Here is a 26688-nt window from a genome sequence, read left to right as displayed (position 1 = left end):
AGTTCTTCTAAAATATTCCTACTTCCTTATCTCTTTCTCATAGGACTGTGTCAAACTAATTCTCTCCCTAATGCATACCTTTGGTTGGGTCCTTCTGACACTTTCTCTTCTGTACCTATCAAAAGAATATCTTAATTAAGAACACAGATAAAATTTATTTCAGTTTTAAGAAATCCTCCTTAGTTCTACTGAAGTTCTTCCCTCATTGTTTGGATTTTTTGCTAACACTTATGAATTTTGTGGGAGAGAGCATTACCAGTAGCACTGATGACACAGCAGTGGATGTAACCACAGGAAAACTTTAGCTCAAATCTCTTCCGGAGGTAGTCTGCATCTCAGTCTCACTTACTAGTCTATAACAATACGCTTGTATGCTCTTGAAAGCGGTTCTGGCAGTTCTGTTCAGGTAGAATTGGGTCTGAAAACTGTTCAGATTTAAGCAGTTTTAGTGACTGTTATTTTGTGCCTAGTAGACTTTTTCAACTGAAGACAAAGATACATTTGAAATTCTCGGTAGCTGATTGGAATATTGAAGTCCCCTCAAAGAGAAATTAGTAGCTGGTGAGAGGATAAAGGAAAGGTTCGAGTTATTACTTAGGGATTTTTTTGGGGCTGTTTTTTCCATTGGAAAGGATTTTGCTCATAATGTGTTTAAGAAGTTTTCAGTTTCAGTTTTCTCTAAAAATCATTTTGACTTGTTCTTTGGTATCTTTAGGTCCTCAACTCATTCTGCAAACTATTTGATAAATCTAGAATCTTTCACTATATTGACAGTACGTGCTCTTACCTCTTAATGACATTCTAAGACAAGTATAAAATTTTTTTTAAATAAACTCTGAAATATTTAATAACTTGATTTAAAACTTCCCTGCACACCATTTCATTGAACTGCATGACCCATTTTATTGAAACTCACTGAAGCACTGAAGATATTTTGCATTCTTTGACAGGATTCTGTAAAGACTTAAATTGTGTTTTTTTTTTCCTAGATACTAAAACAAAATACCTACAAATACAATTATTAAATAATGGCACTTGTTTGCTTAGATTTAACATTTTGTCGTTGGAGAAAATTGAAAAATAGTACATTTTGTGAAACAAACTAAAAATCTTCAGTGCTTGTTAGTATTGTATAAACAGTTCTGTTTGGTGAATCATATTATTTACTGACATTATCAGCTGCTGTATTAGTGTATTTGCATTCAGCATAAGTTTTCATTCAGCAGGTAAATGAGATTGGTCCATCAATGGACAGTGATACCTTTGCAAATTATAATTTTATTTTCTTGTTTAAAGGTCTTAGCACGGTATGCAATCTTACTATTAAATGTCAGTATGCTTGTGTTTGAAATCACTGTAGAAAACAGTCATAGATTAATAAATTGGTCAGCACTTCCGTGTGGAATTCCAAGCCTTTTTGTAGCTTTTATCGGTTAAGCCAGTGTTGAAATATCGTAAGATGTAATTTCATCTGGCCAGTACACCTTGGCACAAGGGTATTCTTCTTTTGCATCTCTTTCAAGAATTTGCCTTCAATAAAGAAAAATGTTACTGGGGAAAAATATATGCAAGAAATTATGGTCCAAATAAAATTTAAGGATCTGAATAAACTGTTCACCCCTAAGGTTGTGTAGCGCACAGGTAAAGTTACTAAATACGATAGTACCAGAAGTGAATTAACAAGAGCTAATTTTTATGCAACTTTTGAAATATAACATGTAGTTCTCCAAATGATATGTATAATGTCTCTCTAATTGACAGACTAGTCCCTGATGAGTAAGATGAGCTGTTTTCTTTTCTGAGGCAAAGGAATGATTCACCCATGAGCCACTATGCACTTAATGAGTGATCCGTTCATTAATGTGTACACTGGTCCATTTTGTTCTTTTCTTTGCACACTAACTTAATTCTGAGTCACTGCTGCTTATATTTGGTTTACAGTAAATAACTATGGTAAGTATTAAACTGTCTCTTCTGTGAGTTCTTTGAGGAAAAAATTCTGTTCATGAACAGTGGCATTTACTGTGAACTGTGGCTATTTCTCGTCTTAAGCACTGTATTTTAACTGTTACAGGTAACTTATCAAGGCAAGATTTTCAGGGAGAGGTAGTCTCTTTTGTTATAGCAAATCGCTTGGGAAAATATGGACAAAGCTCTTTAGGTTAAATGCGCTGTGTTTGGATGTTGTAGAGTCTTTGGTGGCAATATCAATTTAAGCAGCCATTTACTTCTTATATCATGTTAGATGATTTAAGGAAAAAGGGCAGGTTAGCACCTTAGGAGCAGTCAGCCTTGCTAGTAAGGGGATAGGTGACAGGAATTTAATATCTGTGGAATAGTAAAGCCACAGATTGACATGAATTTAAGTAGCACTCTTTCCTAATCTGGTTTACTATGCAGGAGAGAATACCAGGACCCTAAAGATGTGGGCGATGGTGTGGGTGGTATTTTTTTGGTGGTGTTCAAACATGACATATGCGTATAACAATGAGAAAACTGATGAGCTAAAGAAGAAACACTTACGCTTTTGCGGTTCCACAGTCATTAATACTGGATCTGTACACTGTCAGGTCAGCCGGGCTCATGGATTTGGTTTGGATCAGATATGGAACCACAGTTGCATTTGTGTAGCTGGAACATAAAATATAAACTTTGTGCCAGCCATTTGTGTTTTTGTTGGCTCTATGCAACTTATGGAAGGATAAATAATACCTGATCCGGTGTAAAGCCTGATGGTCAATGTTAATCCTTCAGCTTTTTAAATTTTGAATCAACAGAGTGATTTACACTAGCTGATCTTTTGTGCCATGTAAAATTGCCTTTTTATTTTTTATTTTTATTTTTTATTTTAGTCCATGATTTTTAGTATCCAGTAATGTTGAGTTTAGTCCCAAGGCTTGTCATCTTAGAGGTGGGAGGTGGACCATTAATGTACAATGGTCTCCTGATAGTAGCTGTGCCTTTGTACTTTACTATGTGAGTTTATTCTTACGTATACTGATTGCTTAATTTCATCCACATTTTTTTGGATAGTCTTTTTGTTACGTTAGCTGAAATGTATCATGCTAGCTCATGGAGATTATCCTAGCAAAGGGCTAATGAGTTGCAATTCGGAAGAGCTATATGCCTTCCTGCAGATACAAAATGAGAAGTTAAAAGGTTTTGGGGAAACATAAGAATGGTGTCACTCAGAGATTTTTATATCTCTCATCTTGGGTTTTGGCTTTTGCTACGAGGTTGCATAGAAGGATGCAGCAGCTAGAGACATATTACGTATTATTTTATTCCTCTTATTAACACTTACTCTAAACTCTTACTATCCTGTGTACCTGATTTTGGTTGTTCTGGTTACATTCATTTCCCCTGGCCAGGCATAGATCTTGCCAAAGTAGTGTTTTTCCTGTTCGATGTGTTAGTTCTCTTTTGTATATGAGAATTAACCTTGGTAAACATTGATAGTATGTATGCAGTTGACAAAAACTGAAATATTGCAAGCATTAATGTGTAGTTCATCTAACTTGCACAGTTCCCGGTATATTTTGAGTCGAAAGCTACTGTTTATTTTCTTCTTGTTAGTTTTGATGAACAGTCTAGTGCTTACCTAATACACCTTTAGTTAATTTTTTTTTTTAAGTGGATCTTTCAGTCTGCCTCGAATCAAATAATTTGCCTGCAGATAGAAATGTCAACAACACAAAATGGAAATGAAGCAACAAAGAAGAAAGCAATGACTAATCATTTTATGGTTACATAAATAGAGTCATCTGAATTATTAAGTAGAGGATTCTGCCTGGGTTATAGTGCAGTTTAGTGCAGAATTGAAATAATTCTTTGAATGTCGGCTGCAGTCTTTATGACGGAATTATCCTCAGGCTGGAACTGGAAGTTTTATTTTAATTACTTGATGCTAGCCAAATGATACAACTACTACTGATGTATTATGCCTTTAGGGATTATTGTGCAGTATTTGATTTCATTTGTTTGACACCTAATGTTTTCTCGAGTAATCGCTTTTAACCTGACAGTGAGGGTAAAAGTAACAGTAAAATTTAATGGTATATTCAAATAGTGTAGAAGATTGCTACAATCTTAGAAATGCTTTCACAATACTGAGCAGAGAAGATATTTTTGAGCATGTGCATGTTGGCATGCTATCAGGCAGCAGACATTTTGAGTTCTACTGTTTCTTACTTGTTGTAGAAAAACTGAATTATATCCAGTAGGACACCTGCTCTTTTTTGATGACCTTTGGTTTTATTGCTATTGGGGAAAAATGTAGGAGAATTTCTATTTTGAAAAAGGACATCTTCTCATGGAGAAAATACAGCCTTGCTTCTACTGAGAACAAAGGGAAACAACTTCCACTTCTGTGCAGAGTTACTTGGGAAATACGTTGCTTTGGATTTCTAACTGAATAAAAGTTCCTGTTTTTATGATGATTTGCAGGGGGAATACCTGACAAACAGCCATTAATTCAAATGATTCAAATAAGGATTGTGCAAAAAATGTTTTTTTTTTTTTTTAACTGCAAATGATTACAGTTTTAAAACTTTTAAAAAGCCTTAACTCATTAATAGCTTTCTGTTGCAAATTCTTAAAAGTCTGTTTCTCTACTCTAACAGCATGTCCTGTGCTTCTAAGACTGACTGCATTATTCATATGCATAGTGATTGACAGCATGTTTTAAGTTAACCACGTAGTCCTTTGCTGGGGAACATTAAGCAGTGCTCATCTCGGTAATTTCTCTGGAGACTGTTCTTAACTGTGATCATGCAGGACATGATAGCCACAGTGTTGTCAGACTGCATGAGAAGACTTGGATTTTCTTTCTCTCTTTTGACAGCAGGTCTTTGGAGTTCTGTTAGTGTGAAGTCTTTCAAATGTTTTACTTATTAGCCTCACTTCTCCTTCATGATAAAGATTTGGGCACTTGAAACATGGTTCTTAGTATGACCAGGATCAAATCTGAACGATCACCTGACCAAGGGAAAGTTAGCTTATTTGTACATTAATTTTCTGCTTTAAACATATTATCATGGTGAAAAACAACTGTGAACATGATTGAAGTTCCTGTAGGAAAAGGTAGTTACTGCTTAAGCTTCACTGTGGAATGAATAAAGGAAGATACAATGACATAAAATATAACTAAAAGGTTACAACTTTGTTATTATTTTAAAGAAAATAAATACCTTGTGGTTTAAAGAGCCACTTGTATAAGAAAATACTCATTTATAGTTGCTTGTGAAGTAATCTTATTGCAGACATAATTCTGCATTATTGAAAACCACTTAATGAAAAGAGGTGGCAGCTTTTTATTATGAACACAAGAAGCATTGGTGACCAGCTTTTTTCATCCATGAAAATTTAAAAATTTCTTGGAGAAATCTTGGAAAATCTGTAGTGCTCCTAGCAGACATAAATAATACCTATTAAATCCAGTTTTCAAAATTAATATACTGAAGAGGTCTTAGGACAGTAGTAAAAATCCATGAAGTTCTAAAAAGTCCAATATTGGTGGAAACCATTTCTAGTCGAGTGTATCTGGGTTTTAAATTAGTGGGCATAGTTTTAAAAAAAAATCAAACAAGCAAACAAAAAACTGTTCTTCAAATTGTCTGTCCTTCTCATGGTGTTGTAGTAATTGTTTATACTGTAAAATGCATACTATATTTTAGGCATGTGTGAATTTTTTTAAAGACTTCTTACTTTAAATCGCAGTAGCTTAAGTTTTATTGCCAAAGGAAAAAGGAATCCATGTAACTATATAGTACACAGACATACACATGGAGATACCCAATTAAAAATATCTGTTTAAAAACAGTACGATTTAAAAATGATTTTTCCCATGAAACATAACTTATGCACTGATATGAATAAAATGAATTGACCAAATCATTCTTAAAAGAAAAATACAGCTGGTAATGGACTGACAAAGCAAAATGCTTGGTATAATTTAGAATTTTGTGATAATTTCCTAATGGATAATAAAAATTATAAGACATGCTCTGTGTTTGTTTTTGGCAGACCTTGATAGAGTTATTTTGAAGAGCTAAAATCTTACTGTCCAGAGAAAAAAATTAGAGTAATCTAAATTATGTTATTCAGAAGTGCATCTCATTACAAACATGGTGAACTAGAATAATGATAAGTTTTCCTTGCACAAACAGATATTCAACTTAATAAGGACTTAATTACTAGTAGAAGTAATTTTCTCAAGCAACATACCTATCAATTTGTCCTTGTAAAGATACATAACAAGTAATGCAGCTCTCTGATTTGCTGGGTATCTCTTGATTATTATTTCACTTTGCTGGGGGTTGTATCTACTTTTGTGCTACTTCCACTGTTTTGAGAGCTTTTCAATTTAGCTGTTAATCCAGTCTGCAAGTAGAAAAGTTATTTCATGGACATCCAATATATATAGAGAGAGAGGAAAAAAAAAGTCAAATATTACATCAGATATTTTGTATTTTATTCTGATAGAAGCTGACACTGAAAAATAAAACAAGATTTCAAATACACAAACTACTTGGATTTGCATCCATTTGTAAATTTGTACATCACCATGATAACCAACCAACCAGCCTTTCATAGTACAGTTTTTGAGCATTTGCAGCTAGTAGCGTGCTGCATCTTCCAGTAGTGTGCTTAAACGTGTGTGTGCAATGCAAGGAAGCTCTGTGTCCCAGCCCGCGCTCTCTGTACTTGCTAATGTTACCCTGAATCAGAGAGGGGCATGCAGTTTTCATAAATATCAAGCCAGCCACTTTGAATTGGAATGAATGGTTTTGCTACCATGGAAAATAATTTATCCAGAGTTAATGGCATTATACTGTTATTTTACCTAGTAACATTGGCAATTTTATTTTGTGCGTAAGTGTTCATAATTGGTGAAGCTTACTTTGTAAGGCAATCTTGTGAGCTGCTTGCTAAGTGGCATCCACTATGTTAGTTATAATGTAGAAGTTCATATGGATTTACATACTTTTTGTTTTCACAAAATAATCTTACTAATTACTAACAAGTGTTTGAAGATAAATAACCTTTTTCATCAAGGCTGTTGTTGAATTAATAATTTATGAATACATAATGTCATTAATTGTTAGCGTGGAAGTTGTGATGTTCTGACTTTTATCAGAAGGAGCCAGAAAATAATCTAATTATTAAATCAAGTTAGCCTGCAAAGTTAGTTTTTCTAATGGGATTAAGTGCAACAGAAATGCTTGACAAAGGGAAAAAAAAATAAAAGCAGTAAATTAAAACTGCTTTAGTACACTAAATTAAAAAAATATATTTTTGAATGTTGAAGTTCATTAATGCCATGTTAAGCCTTTGCTCTTTGGAAAATGAGGAGGAGCAAAACCCAGTGCTGTCAGACATGTTGTAAACTTTTTATATTGTGATGCATCATGTAAACTGTCAATATTAATTTAAAACTATTATATAATCAGGCAAGCGAGAATAAAAATGTTTGCCTGTTTGGGTTGAAATAGTCACTCTGTGAAAGCTTTTGATTTTATACTTACTGATATTCCCTTTACAAAGAAAGTTAATGATTAGTTCAATTACTGTTCCTGATCTTTAGCTTATAATTAGTCAAGCATTTCACAATTGTTTGTAAATTAAAAATGGGTATGAAGTGTCAGTGTAGACACCTCAATCAAACCATATCTAGACAAATCATATCTGGGCTTAGCTCTTTTTGCATATACAGCGTACTGATGAATTACTGGATTTGAAGGACTCCCTCCAAAATAAAAGGAAATTTGAAAAGAATACTGGAAATTCAACTTCATATACATGTATTTTTAATCAGCGATGTAAGCTCCTGGCTTGTCAAATTGGAGCTGTTTTTTCTGTTTCCTTGATTGTGTGAAGGATACAGATCATCTGGAACAAATCTATTCATTCCCATTTGCCAGCACTAAATTAAATAAAACGAATTCAACAGCTTTACTGGGAAACTTTATTGGGGAAGAGGGAGAAGGAAGAGTGGTGATTGAAGAAAAGGGAAGCATGAAATGTAGTGAACTGCCTCCAGAAGGAAAACTATGAACTTGAAGAGATTTGGCAGTTGTCCAAGTCCCTGTGCTCTTGTTGAAGTAGCTGATTGCTATTCATCTTATTCAGCTGTGCCTCTCATAATGTTATGCCATTGCCTCTGCTGTCCTCCTAGCTTTGGACAGCTGCCTAAGGAGGCCTTGCAAGAGTTGCTGTAACCTGAGGAACGTGATGTTTATTAACATTGTTACAGTAAAAAATGTTGCCTGTGATACCTGCTGTAGGTGCCAACCAGTCACTGATTTTGTTTTCATCTAACCACTCTGGCTTTTCTTGTTCAGCCCTGTGACTGCTCACCTGGTACTCTACCTCCTGTAGTGGCCCTCGTCCCTTTCTTTCATATAGGTGTCATATAGGGATGATTTACTCAGAAACTTTTAACAGTGGGATCTTCTGAATGATGTCTTTCTCTTCCATTCAAGATAATGAATGAAAATTCTCTTCTGTTCAAAATAATGAATTCAAAAAATGCCAGGTATATTGAGTACAGATGGGTCATCCATCAGAACTGAAACTTTAATTCAGTTGTATAATATATTGGTTCCAATAGGAATAGCTAAAAATGTTGTTAAACACAGATGTTGTTTTTGTTTAGCCTTTCTTCTTGGCTCCGCTAGTTTCTCTGTCCCTCTCAATGCCAGGAGAGTACTGCTGCTGCTTAGGTACCTTGGCTGTTCTGGAATTCTTGTACTTCTGGACTTCTTTCCTGTTAGGCTGCAAGCTTACATTTTTCTTTTGTGCCAGAAAAATTCAAGAGCTCAGTGTTGTCTTCAGCCTTGGTTTGAATTTTACTGTTTTTCACCTGAGCAGACATAGCTAGGCTTTGTGTCGAAAGTGGCCTTCTTGAGGCCAGTGCTGCCTGCTGTTTACCTATGCAGGGCTTCTCGTGTGGCAGAAGAACTGGTGTATTTGTGCTCCTTTGTCCCCTCACAGATTTGTCTGGGATGAGTGAACTTCTAGCTGCAATCCTGTTAAAGGATGCAGTACTCGTGGATTATTGACAAGGTTGAATGCGGTTTGTGCATTTTATATTATTCCTAATTCAGAATATTGTGATTAGTTTGTAACTCGAGTGCTATGTTCATCAAAGGGTTAAAATGAGAAAAGTTAATTAGTGTTTTCTAGTATCAGTTGCCATGAGATCTCTTCTGATAGGAATGAAATTGGACGTAGAATTAAAGTTGTATTTTGTCTGATTGAATTCAATATCCAGATCTACATTTCAAGGCACAAGTGAAAGTTATTATTGTAACAGTCTAATGTTCAGTCCAAACTAACGCATTGACAATACTATGCACTAGTTGAAAGGTGTTGTAAAAGTTGGTATACATATAAGAAATTCCTTTTTCAATTTAGAACACATTTACCTCTGTTTTGACTGTGTTTTTCAGGTGGCTGAAATGCATGGGGAACTGATTGAGTTCAATGAGAGACTGCACCGTGCTCTGATGGCTAAAGAAGCTCTTGTGTCCCAGATGAGACAAGAACTAATTGATTTGAGAGGGCCGGTAAGTGTATTAAGAGGGCTGGTTTGTGTGTTGCCCTGTGGAATACAACTTTTTCTCGTTAGGAGATGATATTTATATTAGGTTATAAGAATTAATAGCTAATAACACACCTTTGAAGAATACCTTACTTGATATTTTTGGTGTTTTTTGATTCTCTTTAGCAGAATTGAATGTTAGAGTCAAAATAATATTATCAGAATTACACAAATGCTTTCTAAGACTTTTTTTTTTTTCCCCTCTGGGCTTTTTACATTGAAAGTTTGGGAAAACACACAACTAATAATTGGCAGGTTTCGAAACATTGTTATCTGTATCTGTAAATCTAGAGAGATCTCTAAATCTGGAGAGATCTGTAGTTGGTCTTCAATATAAAAGTGAAAGGAAGGGGAAGAGATCCACACTTCCTTAAAATCTGCTGCAGGGATTTGAGGTTCTTTTTATGCGTGTTAGAAAAAGGTAGTTGAAAACCTTTAAGTATTTTGAAATGGAACTTATGCAACCTCTTTTTATAGACTTTTAATATTTTTGTTGAAAATATTTCTCTCCTGTTGCTAAAATTCATTTATAAACTTAAATATGCTGAGGGACAGATAGGTAGATCTTTAACCTTCTTACCATCCTGAATTCTGTAACCCTTAGCATTTCAGATTCCCTGATTGAACACAGATTAGAGCAGAAGTTTCTTTGGGGCTTTTCTCTCAACAAAAACTAATGAGGGAGGAGCCTTCTGGTAGCTGTCCTACTAGCCAGCCTGGCTGCCAGCAATAGCTTTACAATGTTGCATGTGTGAAATATGTTTTCAGGTCCTTGAGTGTTTTAAATTTTTTTTCAGCTTCCTTTTATCTTAGGAAACACTGATGGTTGAATATCCCTGCTATTCTTGTTTTCCCTCAGCTATTGCTTTGCCTTCTGGGTTAAAAGTTGGGTCGAAATTTGAAGATGAACAGGGAAGAAACAAAAGGAGTCAAGGAGGTTCCTAATACTTGTATACTAGGGATAGCATACTTTGAAAGCTTTATCTTATGATTTTGCTTGCACTGGAAGCATTCGTGCTTATTTTAGCAGAACATTTATGTAAAGTGGCTGATGAGAATTCTGTGTTTATAAGGGAAGCAGGCTTTGACCTATAGTTTTTCACACTTCTATGAGCAAACAATCACACTATTGTGCTAAAAATGACAAATAATAATTCACAAGCATATTATGGCTTTACCTTGTTCAGAGGTTATGGGCTCTATGTCCTTGTTCAGAGATTTTGGGTTTTGTCATGTATTTACATACCCTAATCCAGCAATTAGGTATTGATAATGTATGTTATTTTATCAGATACCGAGAGAAAACTAATTCCTTAAATTTTTAAGGAGTTGTTTCTTAAATTAAGAAGAATGGAGTACTTTATATTTCAGCACTTCCTTATAATCTCAAAGTTTCAAACAAGCTATACTTTAAAATAAAATGTACAATACTAATTTTGAAATTTCATTTAACCAGACAGGACACAGCATCACTAATTAGATGTTATGTCTAATGTATTTTTCAGAAGACATAAGTCATCACTTTTTAACAGTTGAGTTCTGTTTGCATGCTGAAAAATTGAATTGTTCTCAATCTCTATTATATTAGTCCATAACAGTCTGTGAAACCAAATTTTCCTTCCTATTTTCAGTTTGATATTTATGAAAGACTGTAACAAGGTTATAAAATATTAATATATTATTTTTATATCAGAATTAAAAAAAGTCACTCTTGTGATTATATTGTTTGTTTGTCTTGCAAGCACATACAGCCGGTTACTAGACAATATTGCATTATATATTGTAAATATAATCTTATGCAATAGGACATGCCCCTGCATCTTGAGGAATCAGATGGAAGCAGGTTTGCAGATTTTGGGGTGGGTGTCTTGTTTTTCCCTCCCACTTTACTCAGTAGTCCAAAGTGCTTCTATTCAAATCCTATAATAAAACGTATGTAGACTTCTACATGCTTTTTTACCTGAAGCCATTTAAATTATTGATAAATGGCTTCTGGACGACTTATTTTTGATGTCACTGTAGTTTTGGAACAAGTTATGTGTGTTCTGTTTATTGCAAGTAATTATAAAACGTTGCCGACTCTAACAGTTAAAATATCATTTAATAGTATTTTGCATTGATATTGTTAGTTGACTGATATTATGTAATTGAGTATGAATTTATTTTCATGAACAAAAATAAGCAGTTGCCTGATGGACTATTCATAGAACTTCTTTTTTCTTAGGGAAAAAGAGAGCAAGAAAGATAGGTATATGTGATTAATAAGGCTCTATAATTAATATGTAAGATTTTTTCAGTCTCAAATTCTGTTTTTTCCACTGTAGTTTCATGCAAGTGTATTATGCATTCCTTGAACTGACTGAGCTAAACTCACTATCAGGCCAAATAACATAAAACCTTACAAGGTATAACAACATCTATCTATAGTCCTACTATTTTCCTATCACGAAATGCATTAGGAAAAATATTAATATAATATGTTCCAGGTAGTGATAAATAAAGAGAATGAGAGTTGGGGAATAATAATGTATTTAAGAATGAAATTTGAATTTCTCATTGATGTAAAGGGAGAAATGCAATATCAGCAGAGATAAAATAGCTGTGTCTTAGTTGTTTGCAATCGTTGCATTTTAAATACAGCTAGGGATATTCTTGCAAAGTTATCTCAACTCCTTTTTTCCAACTGCATGGATAGTATAATTGATAACAGTGGGAGTGAAGGGACAGACAAATCAAAGACTCATTTCTGAAATCTTGTAAGAGCTCAAATAGTTCAGAAGGTTCTGTATAGATCCACATAACTAAGGTTTGGAATTAATTTCAAATCTTTGGGTGGGTTTCTTCTTTTAATGCTGTACAGGAGGCTTATCTTTTGTAGCTGTCTTTACTTTTTCAGCTGCTGCTGTCTTTAGTATTTCCTTTTTATTCCCCTCCCATCATATAATTTTTCCCTAATATTTTCTCTGTTCATTTATTTTTCCTCTTCTAATTTTTTTTTCTTGACTTTACTTAAGACAGTTGTCACAGACCATGCAGTTTTGCTTTATTTACTGACAGCTATGGACAATCTGATTTTTTTTTTTTGGTTGTATTTTTCTTTATGTTCAAATAGTAGCGCTTGGAGATCTTTGTTACTGGCTTAGCATTTTCAAGATAAATATGAATACTTAATTATGTGTAGTATACTATGCACTATAGAGGTAAGGTATGACAGTAATGCTGATCTGCAGGAAGAATGCCTTCAGACATTTAATTTTGGCTTATGTTTTATTAGGTTTTTTTCCCTCAGCTACCAACATTTGTCTTCAGGAAAATTCTGTAGTAATTGTGTTGCTTATTGTAAAACTTGCCTTTGTATGAAATATTTTTTCTGTCACATGAGAGACTGAGGATGCCCTGAGGTTGTAAGTGTTTATGAATAATCCTCTTAAATTAAACAGAGACAAACTGAAAATATCTTATGAACACACACACAGGGGAAAAAAGGATGAAAGGATCATGGGTACTAATGAGCATTGAACCAGAGCTCTGTTATGCATCTGGTCTTTAAAATGAGAATTTCAGTTGTCTTTCAGCTCATCTCAGTTTGCAAGGCCTTGAAAATAAAACTTAATTTCCTTATGCATTATATGACACTGCATCTTTTTAGCAAAGCAAAACATATCAGTGATTGTTAGAGAATGAAATGGAGAACTTTATCTATCTATAGAAACTTTGTTACTGTATAAATCCCTGATTTATTCCACTCTGAGTCGTGTGTAGCTTTTGTCCCTTCATCTCAAAAATGATACAGGAAAATTGCAGCAGGTTCATGAAAAAGCAGTAAGGATAATCAAAGGTGTAGAGTGGTGTCCTCTGGACTAGGTCTCCTGTCTGGAAAAGGTTTTGCTTCAGGGAGAGAACTGTAAAACAGTGGGCAGTGGATGGAGATTAACTGTTCGTGATGTCTCCCAGTAATAAGCAGGTTCAAACCAAACAGGAGGTAATTTTTCATGATGTCTTCTACAGTCGTAGAGCTGCAAAGCTCTTTTTACCAAAGATTGAGCAAGTACCTGGAAAAGAAATCCATTAAGGGTTACCAAATATACAAAACCACATTTTGCTGAAGAAGTCCCCTCACCTGAAAACTGCTGGAGGTTGAGAGAGTTGTGGGGGAAGCGTCATATGTGCTTGTTTATATGAAATATGGTTGTGAGGCGGGCAGCCACTTATCTGGTCTGCTCTTGAAGATGACATTCATGGTAAATAAGTTGTGGCACCTAAATAAGGGATGTCAGATTAGCTTGTGCAAAAGACAGAAAACCATTTGGAATTTTTGCAGCCATGGTGCAAATCACAGCTCTGTATTCCATTTAGGTGTTTCTTTTAAAGAATGAATAGGCAAAATCAGCTTAAGTGTTGTGGTAGAAATATATCAGCAAGCATATTTCAGGTAATTAATCAGATTTCCTTATAAATTTTATCATATGATATTAGAACCTAGCCTAACCATTGAAATTTTTTTGTAATAGATGTCTCAACCTCTGGCAATTTTCATATATATGCACGTGTGTGTATATAGTGTGTGTGTGTGTGTATATATATATATGTGTGTGTGTGTGTTTCTTAAGCAGCAAATGCTTTGAATAACACTTATATGCATGCAACCTACGTTATAGCTATATATTGAACTGATATGTAATTAATGTAGAAGCCATCTCCACATTGACAACTTTCAACTGTTTTTCTTCAGCAAAACACACCCCTTACTGTGGGTTATGGCTTGTTTTATAGTATTTGATAGTGAGGTGCAGAATATATCCTTTAATGTTTAACTGACTTTAAAGTAAGAACTGATTCACATCTAAATGCTCTTTCAATTTTGTTATCTCTCAACTGTCACTTGTTTGAATTCTACAGTAGTTAGTTCATCCTTGTCCTCTTTATAAAGTTTCTTAGCCATTTAATGCATTTTAAGAAAAAAGCTAAAATAAAATGATCATATGTCCTTCTCTTAATGGTTATAATTGGTTATAGGGTTATAACTGGTTATAAAAGAAAGCATTCACTAGGTTGTATGTGCTTCATCTCTTCCCATAGATTGTTTATGCACACGATGTAGTTTGTTTAGGATACTTTTCTTATAAAGGCCTAATAGTGATGCTTTTGTCTGGTATTTTTTTTACCTTTAAAAATTACATGCTTTAACAAATCCCTGTTGTTTCTTTACAAAGCTATAGTGAATTGTAACTTCGAGAACTCACAAGGATGATATGTTCATATTACTTTGTACAATCTTTTATTTTTCTTTAATTTTTTTCCAGTAATAGGTTTTTCACTGGCATTTAAAAACCTGAGTGTTGAATTATGATTTCCTTATAATACTATGTTTTCTTAAGAGAAAGCATAATAACCAGTGTGTGGGAATTGTTTCTGTTTTGTAAATACAGGTCCCTGGAGATTTGAGTCAAACATCTGAAGATCAGAGTTTGTCAGATTTTGAAATGTAAGTTGCTTAATATACACATTTTTGTCTTCATACTGTCTTTATGGGAATGAAGAACAAGCAAACAGATTTAGTAATTTGCTTTCTCTATGTTATTTCCAATAACCAAATTCTCAGTTGTGGTGTTCAATGGTTAGAAAGTACAGAGAGCTGCACAGTCCATATGCTTGTATAGTTCTTGAATAATGTTGAATCCAGTGAGTTTAGATTCAAGAAGAGTCTCCTGAGTGTGCTGATTTTTTTTCTTAAGCTTAATTCTTTCAATGCGCTAATTTTTGGTAGCTATTATACCTGGTAGTATTCTAACAGAAAACAACTTGGGTCTAATGACAGGACCAAAAACTTGTTTTCTGTTACTTTGATTTTGGAAGAAAATGCATGCTGTTAATAATTTGATGGTATTTCTCATTTTTGTGGAATAACTCTTAATCAACGCATACAGATAATATTAAAAAAAATGCAGTAGGTCATCCCATATCATTGAGTGCTGTGGTTTGGAGCTTTGCCTTTGTTATTCAAACTAATGAGTATAGCTTCTTGTGGATGAAGGGGTGAAAATGAATGTCTTTCTATCATAATTGGAAATAAATTAAAATTACAATTCAAAATAAATTACAAAGAGAATGGATGGGAATGTCTTATCCATAACTGTGCAGAAGTCTTCTGTTATTTAATGAACTAATTTCTTTGCTGAGTTTTGTGGATCAAAAACTTGTAGAAATGAGTCAGTTTTTCTGTTTCCTGTGTATAATGAAATATTGTCAAATGCACACCATAAAAAATCAAAGGGAATTATTTCATTGCTTTTTTTTTTTTAAGTTAATTTAAGAGAAGAATTCTAGGTATAGCAATTATAAAAGATTCAGGCAGAATTGCAATTTTTCTGATACTCCATTTGAAATGTTAAGTGGCTTTGTAGATCACTTTGATCATTATCAAAATCACTGGAGGTTGTTATTTTTATTTTTTATATATAAACACTATTCCCTATTTTAAGCTTTTCTCTCTCCTGCTCAGATCAAATCGTGCTCTTATTAATGTTTGGATTCCCTCAGTCTTTCTGCGTGGAAAAGCTGCAAATGCATTCCATGTTTATCAGGTAAGTAATACTTTTTAACATAGATTCTATAAATAAGGTAGCTGACTGTAATGGAACATTTTAATATTTTAAGTATCTTAGTGCAATTTTTTTAGAAATCAATTAATAAACAGCAGCAGTAATTTTATTTATATTCACCCTTTGGATTGTGTAGATGATCAGAATTGCCTATTTTGAGGGCTGTTTTTTAATAGTTGAATACTTTAAAAGCATGTTAAAAAAGATTGTAGTGGACAGACAGCACATCCATTCAATATTGATCAGTAATGCCTTCTTGCATATGCAGGCAAATATTCTAGTTCACTTTTGGGATATCAGTGACCAGAAATACTGCCTATTTTCTTATAAATGAAGCTTGTAAAGACAGACAGACAGATACGACCTCACCTTAGTGGCTCACTCAAAAACATTTTGCACAGTGCAGCAGCCCTCACTGTGTGTCATTGGTCATGTTCATAGTGGGTTGTGCTTCTGCCAGTTTGAAATCTAGGGTTTGTGCTCTAACCTGCCTTGTGCTTGAAGCATTGGAGTCCCATCCCATTCCTCAATACGTGGATCCTCAGTTTCAGAACAAGTATGCCTTCCACAGATAAAGGCAGCACAAACTTTAAATAGCTCTTTAATGTGCTCTCCCAGTCTATCTGTATTTCTTTATTTGTGGATTATTTCTGCTGTAAAAATTTTCCTCTTTCCTGCTTCAGCCTTATCTATTTAGCTCTAAACAGAATTTCTGAAGCTTATCAACATTCCTTTCCTACTTGGAAAAACGATTTCTGTAGAATTTTGAATCATTTATGAAGTGTTAACTGGTAGTTGAAAAATACAGGAAAACCTTTCTTGTGACTAGCAAAAGACAATGAAAAATAAGTCTTTAGTTAATGGAAAGAACAGCTGGCAATACTGAACTGTCAGTAATTCGTTAAAAAGCATTGAATAATCAATTAGTCAAAAATTCAGGTATACAAATGCTAGTGGAAATGTAATGTGTTGACAATTGTGATTTTTTTTTTAAATTATTTTTTGCTAATTACTTATTGTCTTTCCCACTCTCCTGTGTTCCTCTATTCTGCTGTCACTGGCTGCACATTTGCAAACCCAGTCAACACTCTGTTAACAGAAAAATTATTACAAGCCCCGATAGCGCATCTCTGTTATTCTAATGATGTTGTAGTTCCATGACTGCGAATGCAGCTCGGGTTCCTCCTGCTTGTTTCCCAGGCTGCCCTGTTCTATTCTTTTCATCTTGTGTTATTGTTTCCTGTGTCTCCCTTGTTTCCATCACCATGCACCACTTACTTTCTACCCTGTCCACCATTTCTTCACTCAACTATGGCTTGTAATCTCCCTCCCCTGACTTTACAGCTCTCCTCACCAGGTTGTCCGGCATTTTGGCAAAGATGCTCTTGTCCCACTCTTATCAGGTGGATTCCATGTCACCCCAGCAGTCTTTGATCTTTGGAGAGGGTCCTGTGCTTGTAAAAGCCAAATCCCCTGTCAATGACACTAGCTGTGCAACCAGATATTGATCCACAGGATCCATCTGTTCTTTCCCGAGCCTTTCCCCTCACTGGCAGGAAGAAGACCACCTCTGCCCTTCGCCCTTGTCCCCAGTGCTGTGTGGTCACCCTTGATGTGCTGGGGGTCGCCTCCGGCAGTAATGTTGCTGTTTGCATGGATGAGCAGCAAAGTGTAATAGCAAGGGGTGCCTATCAAGTACTGTTTATAAAGCTTCAGCTTTTAAAGGTTCATACCTTTCCTCAAACGTATTTTAGTCTAGACAGTTCATGCACCAAAAGGTGAAATGTGATGCACCCCAATTGTTTGTGTTTTTTTTCCCTGACGTTGCCCAGAAATTTTGAGTTTCTGGCAGATAAGTAAAAAAGAGACAATCGCAGAAAATATTTTGTATCTAAAAGATGAAGTGACAACATGGCACTTGAATTTCTGCGTTCTCTGGCTTCTTTTTTTCCAGCTGTGTTAAGAGCATTTCTGACTGTTTTAGCTTTGGCACAGTTGTTAATGATGGTGAAAAATGATATATAACAGTGTTTTCTGTACCGTATGAATTTTGTGTCTTTTTAACATTACTGATGTCTGTTGTTATCTGGAAAGATGGGGAAAGGGAATACAACCCAATGCTGATCTTATCTTTTCCAGATGCGCAAGCATAGCTTATTTGGATGCAATGAAACCAGTTCTGTGTTTCTTTCATAGTTACGTGGAAAGTTAACATAATTTGTGATGATCAGATTGTGGGTATGGCTTGTTGCAGAGTGGCGGAATTGTTGCAAAGAGAGAGCTCTAAACTCTTTTCAGTGGAAGTTGTGAATAAAAAACTTAAGCTTTGGCTTTATTTGCTGTGTTTGCCAATGGTCTGTTGCTCACATGGGTGGTTTTTTCTCCCTCATTCTTTTGTTTAGTGAAAAGTATAAACAGTCAATTGTTGCAGCTTCTCTGCAGTGGGGCAAGGAATTCAGGTGCAAGCAGCTCGTCTCTTTAGTAGAAGATGCTGTGATAGATAAGGAATCTGAAGAAATCATTCATCATATACTATTAGAGGTTCTCAAGTTCAATAACAACATCATTACAGTGCAGGAAGGCTGTTATGTTTGCAAAAAATGCTGTCAGTTTGAATGCCCCGAACTGTTAATTAAAAGTACAGAAAAGCATGTAAAGAAAGGAAAGAAAAGCATGAAAGCGCATACCTATTTGAAAAAGGGATGTAGAAAATTTGCGTGTATTGCAAGTACTTGCATTTTTAGCAGAGATTTTAATTTTGTTATGTTTTTTCAGTTACATTCTCTTTAGTTGAATGGGAAGTAAGAATCTTTTTCATTATTAAACTTACTACTGTATTTTGAGTTGTGTTAGTGTTCCTTACTACTCATATGTGAACTAAAACCAATGTATTTATAAGGTTGCTATCTAATATGCCAAAATGATACTTTTTTCTTAAATTAATGCAGTGCTTTTTATTAAGGCATATTAGAAGTGGATAGAAAAACAACTTCACTTAGTAATCACACCTCTCACAGTCATTCAAGGAGTCTAGCACTCTTAGTCATTAAGGATGATTTATGATATTTGTACACAGTATATTATTTTTCATAGATAAGCAACATTTTAATCAGAATAAGGTACAGGTATGAATGGCAGTGAGAAATACATTCAATGTAATCCAGTTTTATGTTTTTCAATTGTGTATATTTATATCCACCAAATATTAGGAAATCATCTTGAAAAGAAAATGAAATAGTAATGGAAATACTGCTGGATATAAATCTTTTTTGGAGGTCAGAATATTGCTTCATTAATAACTTCTTTCATTATCTTTTTTTTTTTTTTAACTTTGTGCACTCTAGGTTTTTTTCAGTAGAACTATCTCTTAATTTTTAATTAAAAAACAACAAAAAAGCAAGATAAAAAAAGGGAAATATCTAACCTCTTGATTAAAGGTCCAGTAAGAGTTCTACTGGCAAAAAATACGATTATATGCTGTCGTGCACAGATGCACATTTTAAAATTGAATTTTAAGATTGAATTTGCTGAGATTAGACTTGATGGAAGATATAGATATTGTTTATGTTGTCACTTTATCTCCCTTTTATGGGTACTTGTGGCTTATTCTGAGGGGAAAAAAATCCTTTTAGACTTCTGATTCTCCAGATTACTTTCTCGTCTTAATTTTTTCATGGATGTTAATACCTTCTGGTTTTCACTGAGTTTTGCTTAAGCTGTTTTTCTTCTATCTTGAAGGCATGATGGAAAGTCTAAGGTTCTGTTGGTCTGCTGACATACATAAGGGTTCTGAATATCTATTCTGATTTTTCTAAGGAAAATAAGTTGAAGTAAGCCCTGCTTCACAGGTGTACTTTTGTTAATGGGGCAGAACAGAGTAAAGGCAGTTGGGGGAAATAATTTGGTTGTCTGATGCAAACATTCCACTTTTTTCAGCCTCTGAGTAGAGTACCCAGTTATTTTCTGAAAGCGTGACCTTCCATAGGAACTTGCGGTTTTACAGTCTTCATGTGAATGGCTGGGGGTCCAGGGGTGCCATACAATTTGTGGTATGTGGCAGTGCCTGCACTACACTTGCATGTTTTCACCTGAGATAGAGCTTTGACGGAAGTTATGATTCCTATCGCCTGTAAAGGCGGAGAACTGCAATGCAGAGCCCACAGCGCTTCCTGGGGCTCCTTCAACAAAACCACTGCTGAAGGGTTGCTGTGCAGGCCCAAAGCAAATGCCAAGGCTGTGTTCAATGCCTTTAACTTCAAGGTAATAGCAAATGGTATCCGAGGAGTCCTGGTGCTCTAAGATGATTCAGCTGATAGGTGCCCATCTAGAAGTGCTGCACAGGATCTCTTAGGGTTTTTCTTAATATCATGTATGTTGCTTTAAAGTGTCACTCAGATTTGATATATTCCAAATCAGTTGTCATTTGGAAAAATCTTAGTTTATATTTCACACAATATAAATACCTAATCGTCTTCTGCTTCATGAAACTAAGGCATGTTTGTTACTGTTTTGTTTAGGTCTTTGAGGAATTTTGTTTAACTACTTTTAATTTTACTGATAACTTACTATAAAACTTAGTTCTGCTATGATTACTAAAAGAGTTCATAATCTTTGACACAATTTGACTATACAATATGGCATCATGAAAACTAGGAAAGAATGCAGAATTAATGTGTATTAAAGCTCTTCTGCACATACTTCTATGGGGAAAAAGCACTGAGATAAACTTAGTTTCCCTGTTTCTAAGACATTCATGGCTTTATCCAAAGGCTGCTGAAGTGAGTAGAGGGTTAGATATTGCTCTCAGTTGGCTTTGGATCAGGACCTAATATAGTGACGTGGGCCAAATTTCTTTACAGTGCTTTTGCATTTTTTTCCATTTTAGTCTATTGTTATCATGGCATTTTAGAAAACATCTTGTACAGGTACAGTTGTTTTAATGGACTTCACCAATTACTCCATTCTGTAGTGCTTTTAAATGGAAAATAAAGAACTTTTGAACGGTTAACCTCTTGACAAGAGGAAGCATTGAAACAATGGTTGCAAGATTCTACCAATAAATGGAGAAAAAACAATTTTGAGAATTTTCTTATTTTTAAGTTTTTTATGTCTGCAGTATACACTTAGTTGAGCATCTGTAGTATGCAAAATTCTGTTTATAGATATGTATATGTATCTGAAAAATGTACAAATTGCTTTTCTGAATATGTACTCTGTTCATTGTCTATTCACAAATTTACTAGAGATATGTACCATGGAAAGAGATATGCTTCCAAAATAATGGCATGAATAGAAGTAGAATGTCCTTCGTCAGAGTAATTTTAGTTTGCCTTTAATTGCGGAACAGCACAGAGTATCATAGAGTTCCACCCATGAAGAACTGAGTACTTCCCAACTTTGTCTTTTAACATTAACAACAGCAACAAAAAAAGGCAAAAATAACCCATAGAAGTGACCTAAAACTTCTGTGATTTTTTTTAAACTTTGATCTTGGTGCTCACTGAGATCTTTCCTCATGGAAGAATACATTAATAGCATTCCTGCTAGTTTTTGATCTTAGTAACAGCAGAGTGACTGAGAAGAGTATCTGTCTAGCAGATAATTTTGCTTTCTGCCACTGTGCGCCTTAAAAAAAAAAAAAAAAAAAAAAATCCTAAATAGACCGGCACTCTACAATGTAGCACTATGAAGAAAACTTGCAGTTGAAGTGATCGCTACATCTCTGACCAAAGGTGTAGTCATGTGCTTGCTGAATATATATTCTTCATTTTATAGTTAGAGGAAAAAGTATTAATTCATAAAACTTTAGTCTTATGTGTGTTCTATAATAGCATCAACAACAGCACTGTGCATTTATCTTGTTAAATGTCTGCCAAAACATGTGCTCCTGATTACAGGGAATTTGATTCAATGTTGAAATTGTGGAAGAGGGCATTTACCAGACTACCGGTATGCAGTGAACAGGCAAGGATTAGGAGTGACAATTAGGATAAATGGCTGAGCTCAATTCTGAAAGTCAGCTTATTCACAGTAAACATGATTTTTTGCTGTTTTATCATTTATTTCTCCAAAGACAGAAAATGGAAATGAATTTATAACTGCGTGTCAGCCACATGAGAAATCTGCTTGTAGTGTATCAATGTAAAGGAAAGTGAGAATGCTTGGTAGCAGTACTGCAGAACGCTGATATTGCGGAGATCATTGCCTACACCTTCCGGAGTTCAGATTTCTCTGTGGGCACTTGAGTAACCTTGGAGAGCGTCAGAGAGAGATGTAAAACCTGGATTTTGATTGTGGTGTTGAATTCTGAAAAGAAGGTACCAAATGAACTCCCGAGGGAGCTGAAATGTGCTAGTCAGAACAGGCAAAGTTTGAAACTTGATTTTAGGTAAGCATCACTTCCAGATGTGCTAAATACTTACAACTGTACTTAAAGCTAATTGAAAAGGCAGATGCTTAGCATGTCTGAAAATGAGATCATGTCTATAATACTAGTAAGGTGAGATATGACTACCAAATGAAGTATAAAAAGGAATGGACTTCAACCATTTGCCAAATGCAGTTCATGTAAATATTATTTCTAATGTAGATGGATTTCTTTTGCTTTTTCTCTTATCAGAAAGCTAAGGAGGTTGTCCCCCTCTCCCTCTCCCTCTCCCTCTCCCTCTCCCTCTCCCTCTCCCTCTCCCTCTCCCTCTCCCTCTCCCTCTCCCTCTCCCTCTCCCTCTCCCTCTCCCTCTCCCTCTCCCTCTCCCTCTCCTCTTACAGGCCAGCTTGTCAGCTTCTGCTCATTAGAAATTGCATGTCTCTGGAGCATCCTTTCATGTGATGGAGAGGGGAGGATGTGTGACTTGGGAGATTTGCTATGTCTGAATTATCACTGATGCAGTTTAGAACTTTTGTGCCTCTTCTGACCCTTTTCCTCATAAATACATATTCTCCAGCAGAAAATAAATTACTACATACAGATCATGTGGCTTGGAAATAAGCAAAAGAGGTTCAAAGGAATCGAAAAGCACCCCAAATGTGATGGAAAAGTGTGAAGCTGTCAGTATAGTATCCCTCATCTCTTGTCCTGGAGTTATCAGTGCTGCTTCTTAGGAATATAAGAATGAGGAGAAATAAATCTTGGTAGCTGTACCTCTTCAAAATCAATTCCAGTTTCTCATTTATGCTTCTTAAGCCAGGAAAAAAAAAAGACATATTAGTTTGTATCTCAGTAGGGTCAGGTGTGGACAAGATAAGAATAGGCTCAAAACCCAACAATAGTTTTACTATTCTGTTAATTTTTTTTTTTGAGAATTTTACTACAGATTTTAATGCTATTTTGAAGGGTGTTTCAAGGCAGTTCTTTTTGTGTCATGTTAGTATTTTGGTATGTTTAAGATGCCGTGTTCAAAATCGGTGCATCTTCCATCCTTAAAAATAAAGCAGATGCTATTAACTTATTAAATATGTTATTATTAAGCAGTGGATATAGAAGGAAAAGTTTCCAGCTCCAGAATAATTGTCACATAGTTTCAACCATCAGATAGTTGATTTAATTTCTGTTGAGGATTAAAGATTCTGGACAAGCTCAGAAATAAAGTTGTGGACTCATAAAGCTAGCAATTTTGAAATGAATCCTGTTAGATGTGGAAGTTTTAATCGGACCTTTGTATTTGCAGAGTTACACTGGACTCCTGCAGCAATAATTAACTGGTACCATTGCTAGTTATGAATCTTAAGAATTTAAAAATAAGATCTAGAAACAGAGCCAAATTTTATGTTCAGTTTGAATAACTGAGTTTCAGGTGGAGAATAGGGGGACAGTTATAAGCAGCAGATTAATCAATGCTCACATCTTTGAATCATCTAATACTCCCTTTAAGATTAACAGAAGCTATAGGCTTGTATGAAAATTAATATTTTGTACCACTCAGTTGTAGACGTTATCACAATTAGTCTATAATTTTAGTGAAAAGGTAGTTGCAATTGGCTGCGTACTTAAGTGCATTTGTGCAACTTCAGTGTTGTTGCTGTTGCTGGTTTGTTTTTAGATAGAGGAGTGAGGTTTTCCATGGCTTTGTAGCAAAGAGTTTTTGCTCTGAAACTTAGCCTTTACTCTTCAGGTTTGGATTCATCGGGAACTGGGGACGCTTCTGGAGAGGAGGGACAATTTGAAATTCTGGAGAGGAGTATAGGACTCAGTCGTAGGCATTTAAAGATCATAGGAGAATTTATAAACTGAAAAGTAGAGGAAGGCTTGCATATACAGAAGAGCAGGTGTTTGGGATGGAAATAGGAATTTAAATAAATTAAAATTTCCCTTTCTGTTCCTGCAGGGCCATTAAATCTAAATATATTTTGGTGAGTGTTGCAGAGTAATTGTTCAGAAACCATTCCATTGATTTTTCTTCTCTACATGCTGGTTAGGTGACTTTGCTTCCTATTTCCTCTTTGACTATTAACAGTTTCTATCCTATATCTACTTAAGTAAATTTTAGAGTAAAATTTAAATTAGGGAAAGTCCACTGCTGTAATATTTAATCTCAAAAAAGAGAATGACAAAAAGTGAGGAAACTGGTTTAAAGAAAAGCTAAAAGAGACAGCTATGATAGTTTGCGGGCATTATGGAGACTATTTAAAAACTCAGCTATTGCTCAGAGCAAATGCATAATCCATTAAAAAAGAGAGAGGGAAAAGTGCAAAAGCAGGAGAGGATGGCTAAGCAGCAAGTAAGGGAAGTTATTAGAAGCAGAAAAAAAATCTTTCAAAAAAAATTTAAGTAATCTCTGAAGGATGGAAACAGAACAGCTTATAAATTTTAGAGGAAAAATGTAAAACTAGTGTGACAGGCCAATGAAAAGTTTATGGAAGAACTTACAAAAACCATAAATTCAAATGATTCTCTTTCACGTGTGTCAGAAAGAGGCTACTTGCCAAAGTCAGTAGGACAAATGCTCAAGCTATAAAAGGAAGTCTCACAGAACATAAAATAGTAATAGAAAAATGAGTATTTTTTTTTTTTTAATCTCTATTCACCACGGAGATGTTCAGGGGATTCCCATTCTGGACTGTTCCCCCTGGAGAATTATCAGAATGCCTGTCTTAAATTGAAATGTCAGTAGAAGAGGTTACTGAATAAATAACGAATCAATCTCCACATGCTATTCACCAGGAGCTCAAGGACGAAATAGCTGAAAACTGTGATAGATTGCTTCACTGGGGTACCAGAAGATTTCTAAGTAGCTAATCTGACATAATTTTTGAAAAGAGTTTGGGGAAGTCTGTAAGAGTGAGTTGTTAGAAATTATTAGAAAAGTGGTAGAAAAACAGAAAACTTCATTATGCCATGTTTAAGGCCTGGCTTGTTTGCATGCAGTTCTAATCCTCTGCTCTCCAAAAAGTAAAACAGAACTGGAAAGAATACAGATACGGATGAAAGAGGATGAAAAATATGGCAGCTCTTCCACTTGAGCACATTAGGAATTCTCAGCCTTCAAAAAACAAAGTGAGAGGGGAACACAGTAGCAATCCTTCAAATCATGAAAAGCATGAGAAAAAAAAAAAAGGGGAATTTTAGTTATGTGTTTCAATACACAAATGAGAGTATCCATTGATTAATTGCTTGTAGATTCAAAGCAAACACGTGGGAGTTGTTCTCTCCCCAACCAAGGCTCTTCCTTAGGGATCCCTGATTGGCCGTCCCAAGATGGAATACTGAGGAGATGAGCCCTTGCTTCAGCCTCAATGTCTACTTTCTTTTGTTCGTTTTTATGTACTGGATAAAATACCTTTCATAATTCACTGAAGAATTTTTTTTTCTTGTTGAAATCGATGCATCTTGTAATAATAGTAAAGTTGAAGAAACTCGGAGGTCATGGTTTAGGATTAACCAAAGATGAGCTGCCATTGCAAAGCCTTGTAATGATAAAGTCAAATGTAGTCCTGAAATGGAAATAAGTATGATGAGGAAATCTTTTCTTCCATTAGTGTTTATCTTCTATGCATTGGCTCATTCCAAAGTTTTCAGAAGCACAGCCTTCCTATTTATACTTGGTCTGATATGTTTTGCTTTGCTTCAGGTCTGTATCTTGAATATTAGCTTGTCATTCATTAGTGCTGACGAAGTACTAGTAAAATGAATTTTGTATCTGGGCAGAAAGATTGAGTAGATGACCAGTTGATGTCCTTATGAAGCAATAATCATAGGGATTATGAAAGCATTACTGGATGAAATTATCTGGGCAGTGACAGGAGATCGGACTAGATTGTCATAGCAGTTTTTTCTAGCAATAACTTATTAAAAACTACTACAGTTACCTAATGTGAGACGAAAAGAAGAAACCTCAGAGGTTTACTCTCTTACAAAGTTTGTGGCAGCTATTAATAAGGAAGCAGTTTATTAGCTTTAGAAGACCTAGCCACATAGGAAACTAAACAGTATGTTGTATACAGAGTAATGGTTAGGAAAGCCTAATAATTTAAACAGATAATTTG

General features: G+C 35.0%; 1 protein-coding gene across 5 annotated transcripts in view; it reads left to right on the top strand.

Annotated features, from left to right (window-relative positions):
• SNX29 (sorting nexin 29) overlaps positions 1–26688 on the top strand; it is a 157570-nt gene that overhangs the window by 62361 nt on the left and 68521 nt on the right. For all 5 annotated transcript variants that reach the window (XM_067306486.1, XM_067306490.1, XM_067306487.1 and 2 more), the window contains 3 exons: positions 9453–9569; positions 15034–15089; positions 16107–16188. In XM_067306486.1, coding sequence (XP_067162587.1) covers positions 9453–9569; positions 15034–15089; positions 16107–16188 — 255 coding nt within the window. The remainder of the gene's footprint in view (positions 1–9452; positions 9570–15033; positions 15090–16106; positions 16189–26688) is intronic.

Source organism: Apteryx mantelli, chromosome 16 (assembly GCF_036417845.1).
Source record: "Apteryx mantelli isolate bAptMan1 chromosome 16, bAptMan1.hap1, whole genome shotgun sequence".
NCBI classification, from domain to species: Eukaryota; Metazoa; Chordata; class Aves; order Apterygiformes; family Apterygidae; genus Apteryx; species Apteryx mantelli.
Note: the sequence above shows the minus strand (reverse complement) of the source record. Positions and strands in the feature narration are given on the sequence as shown.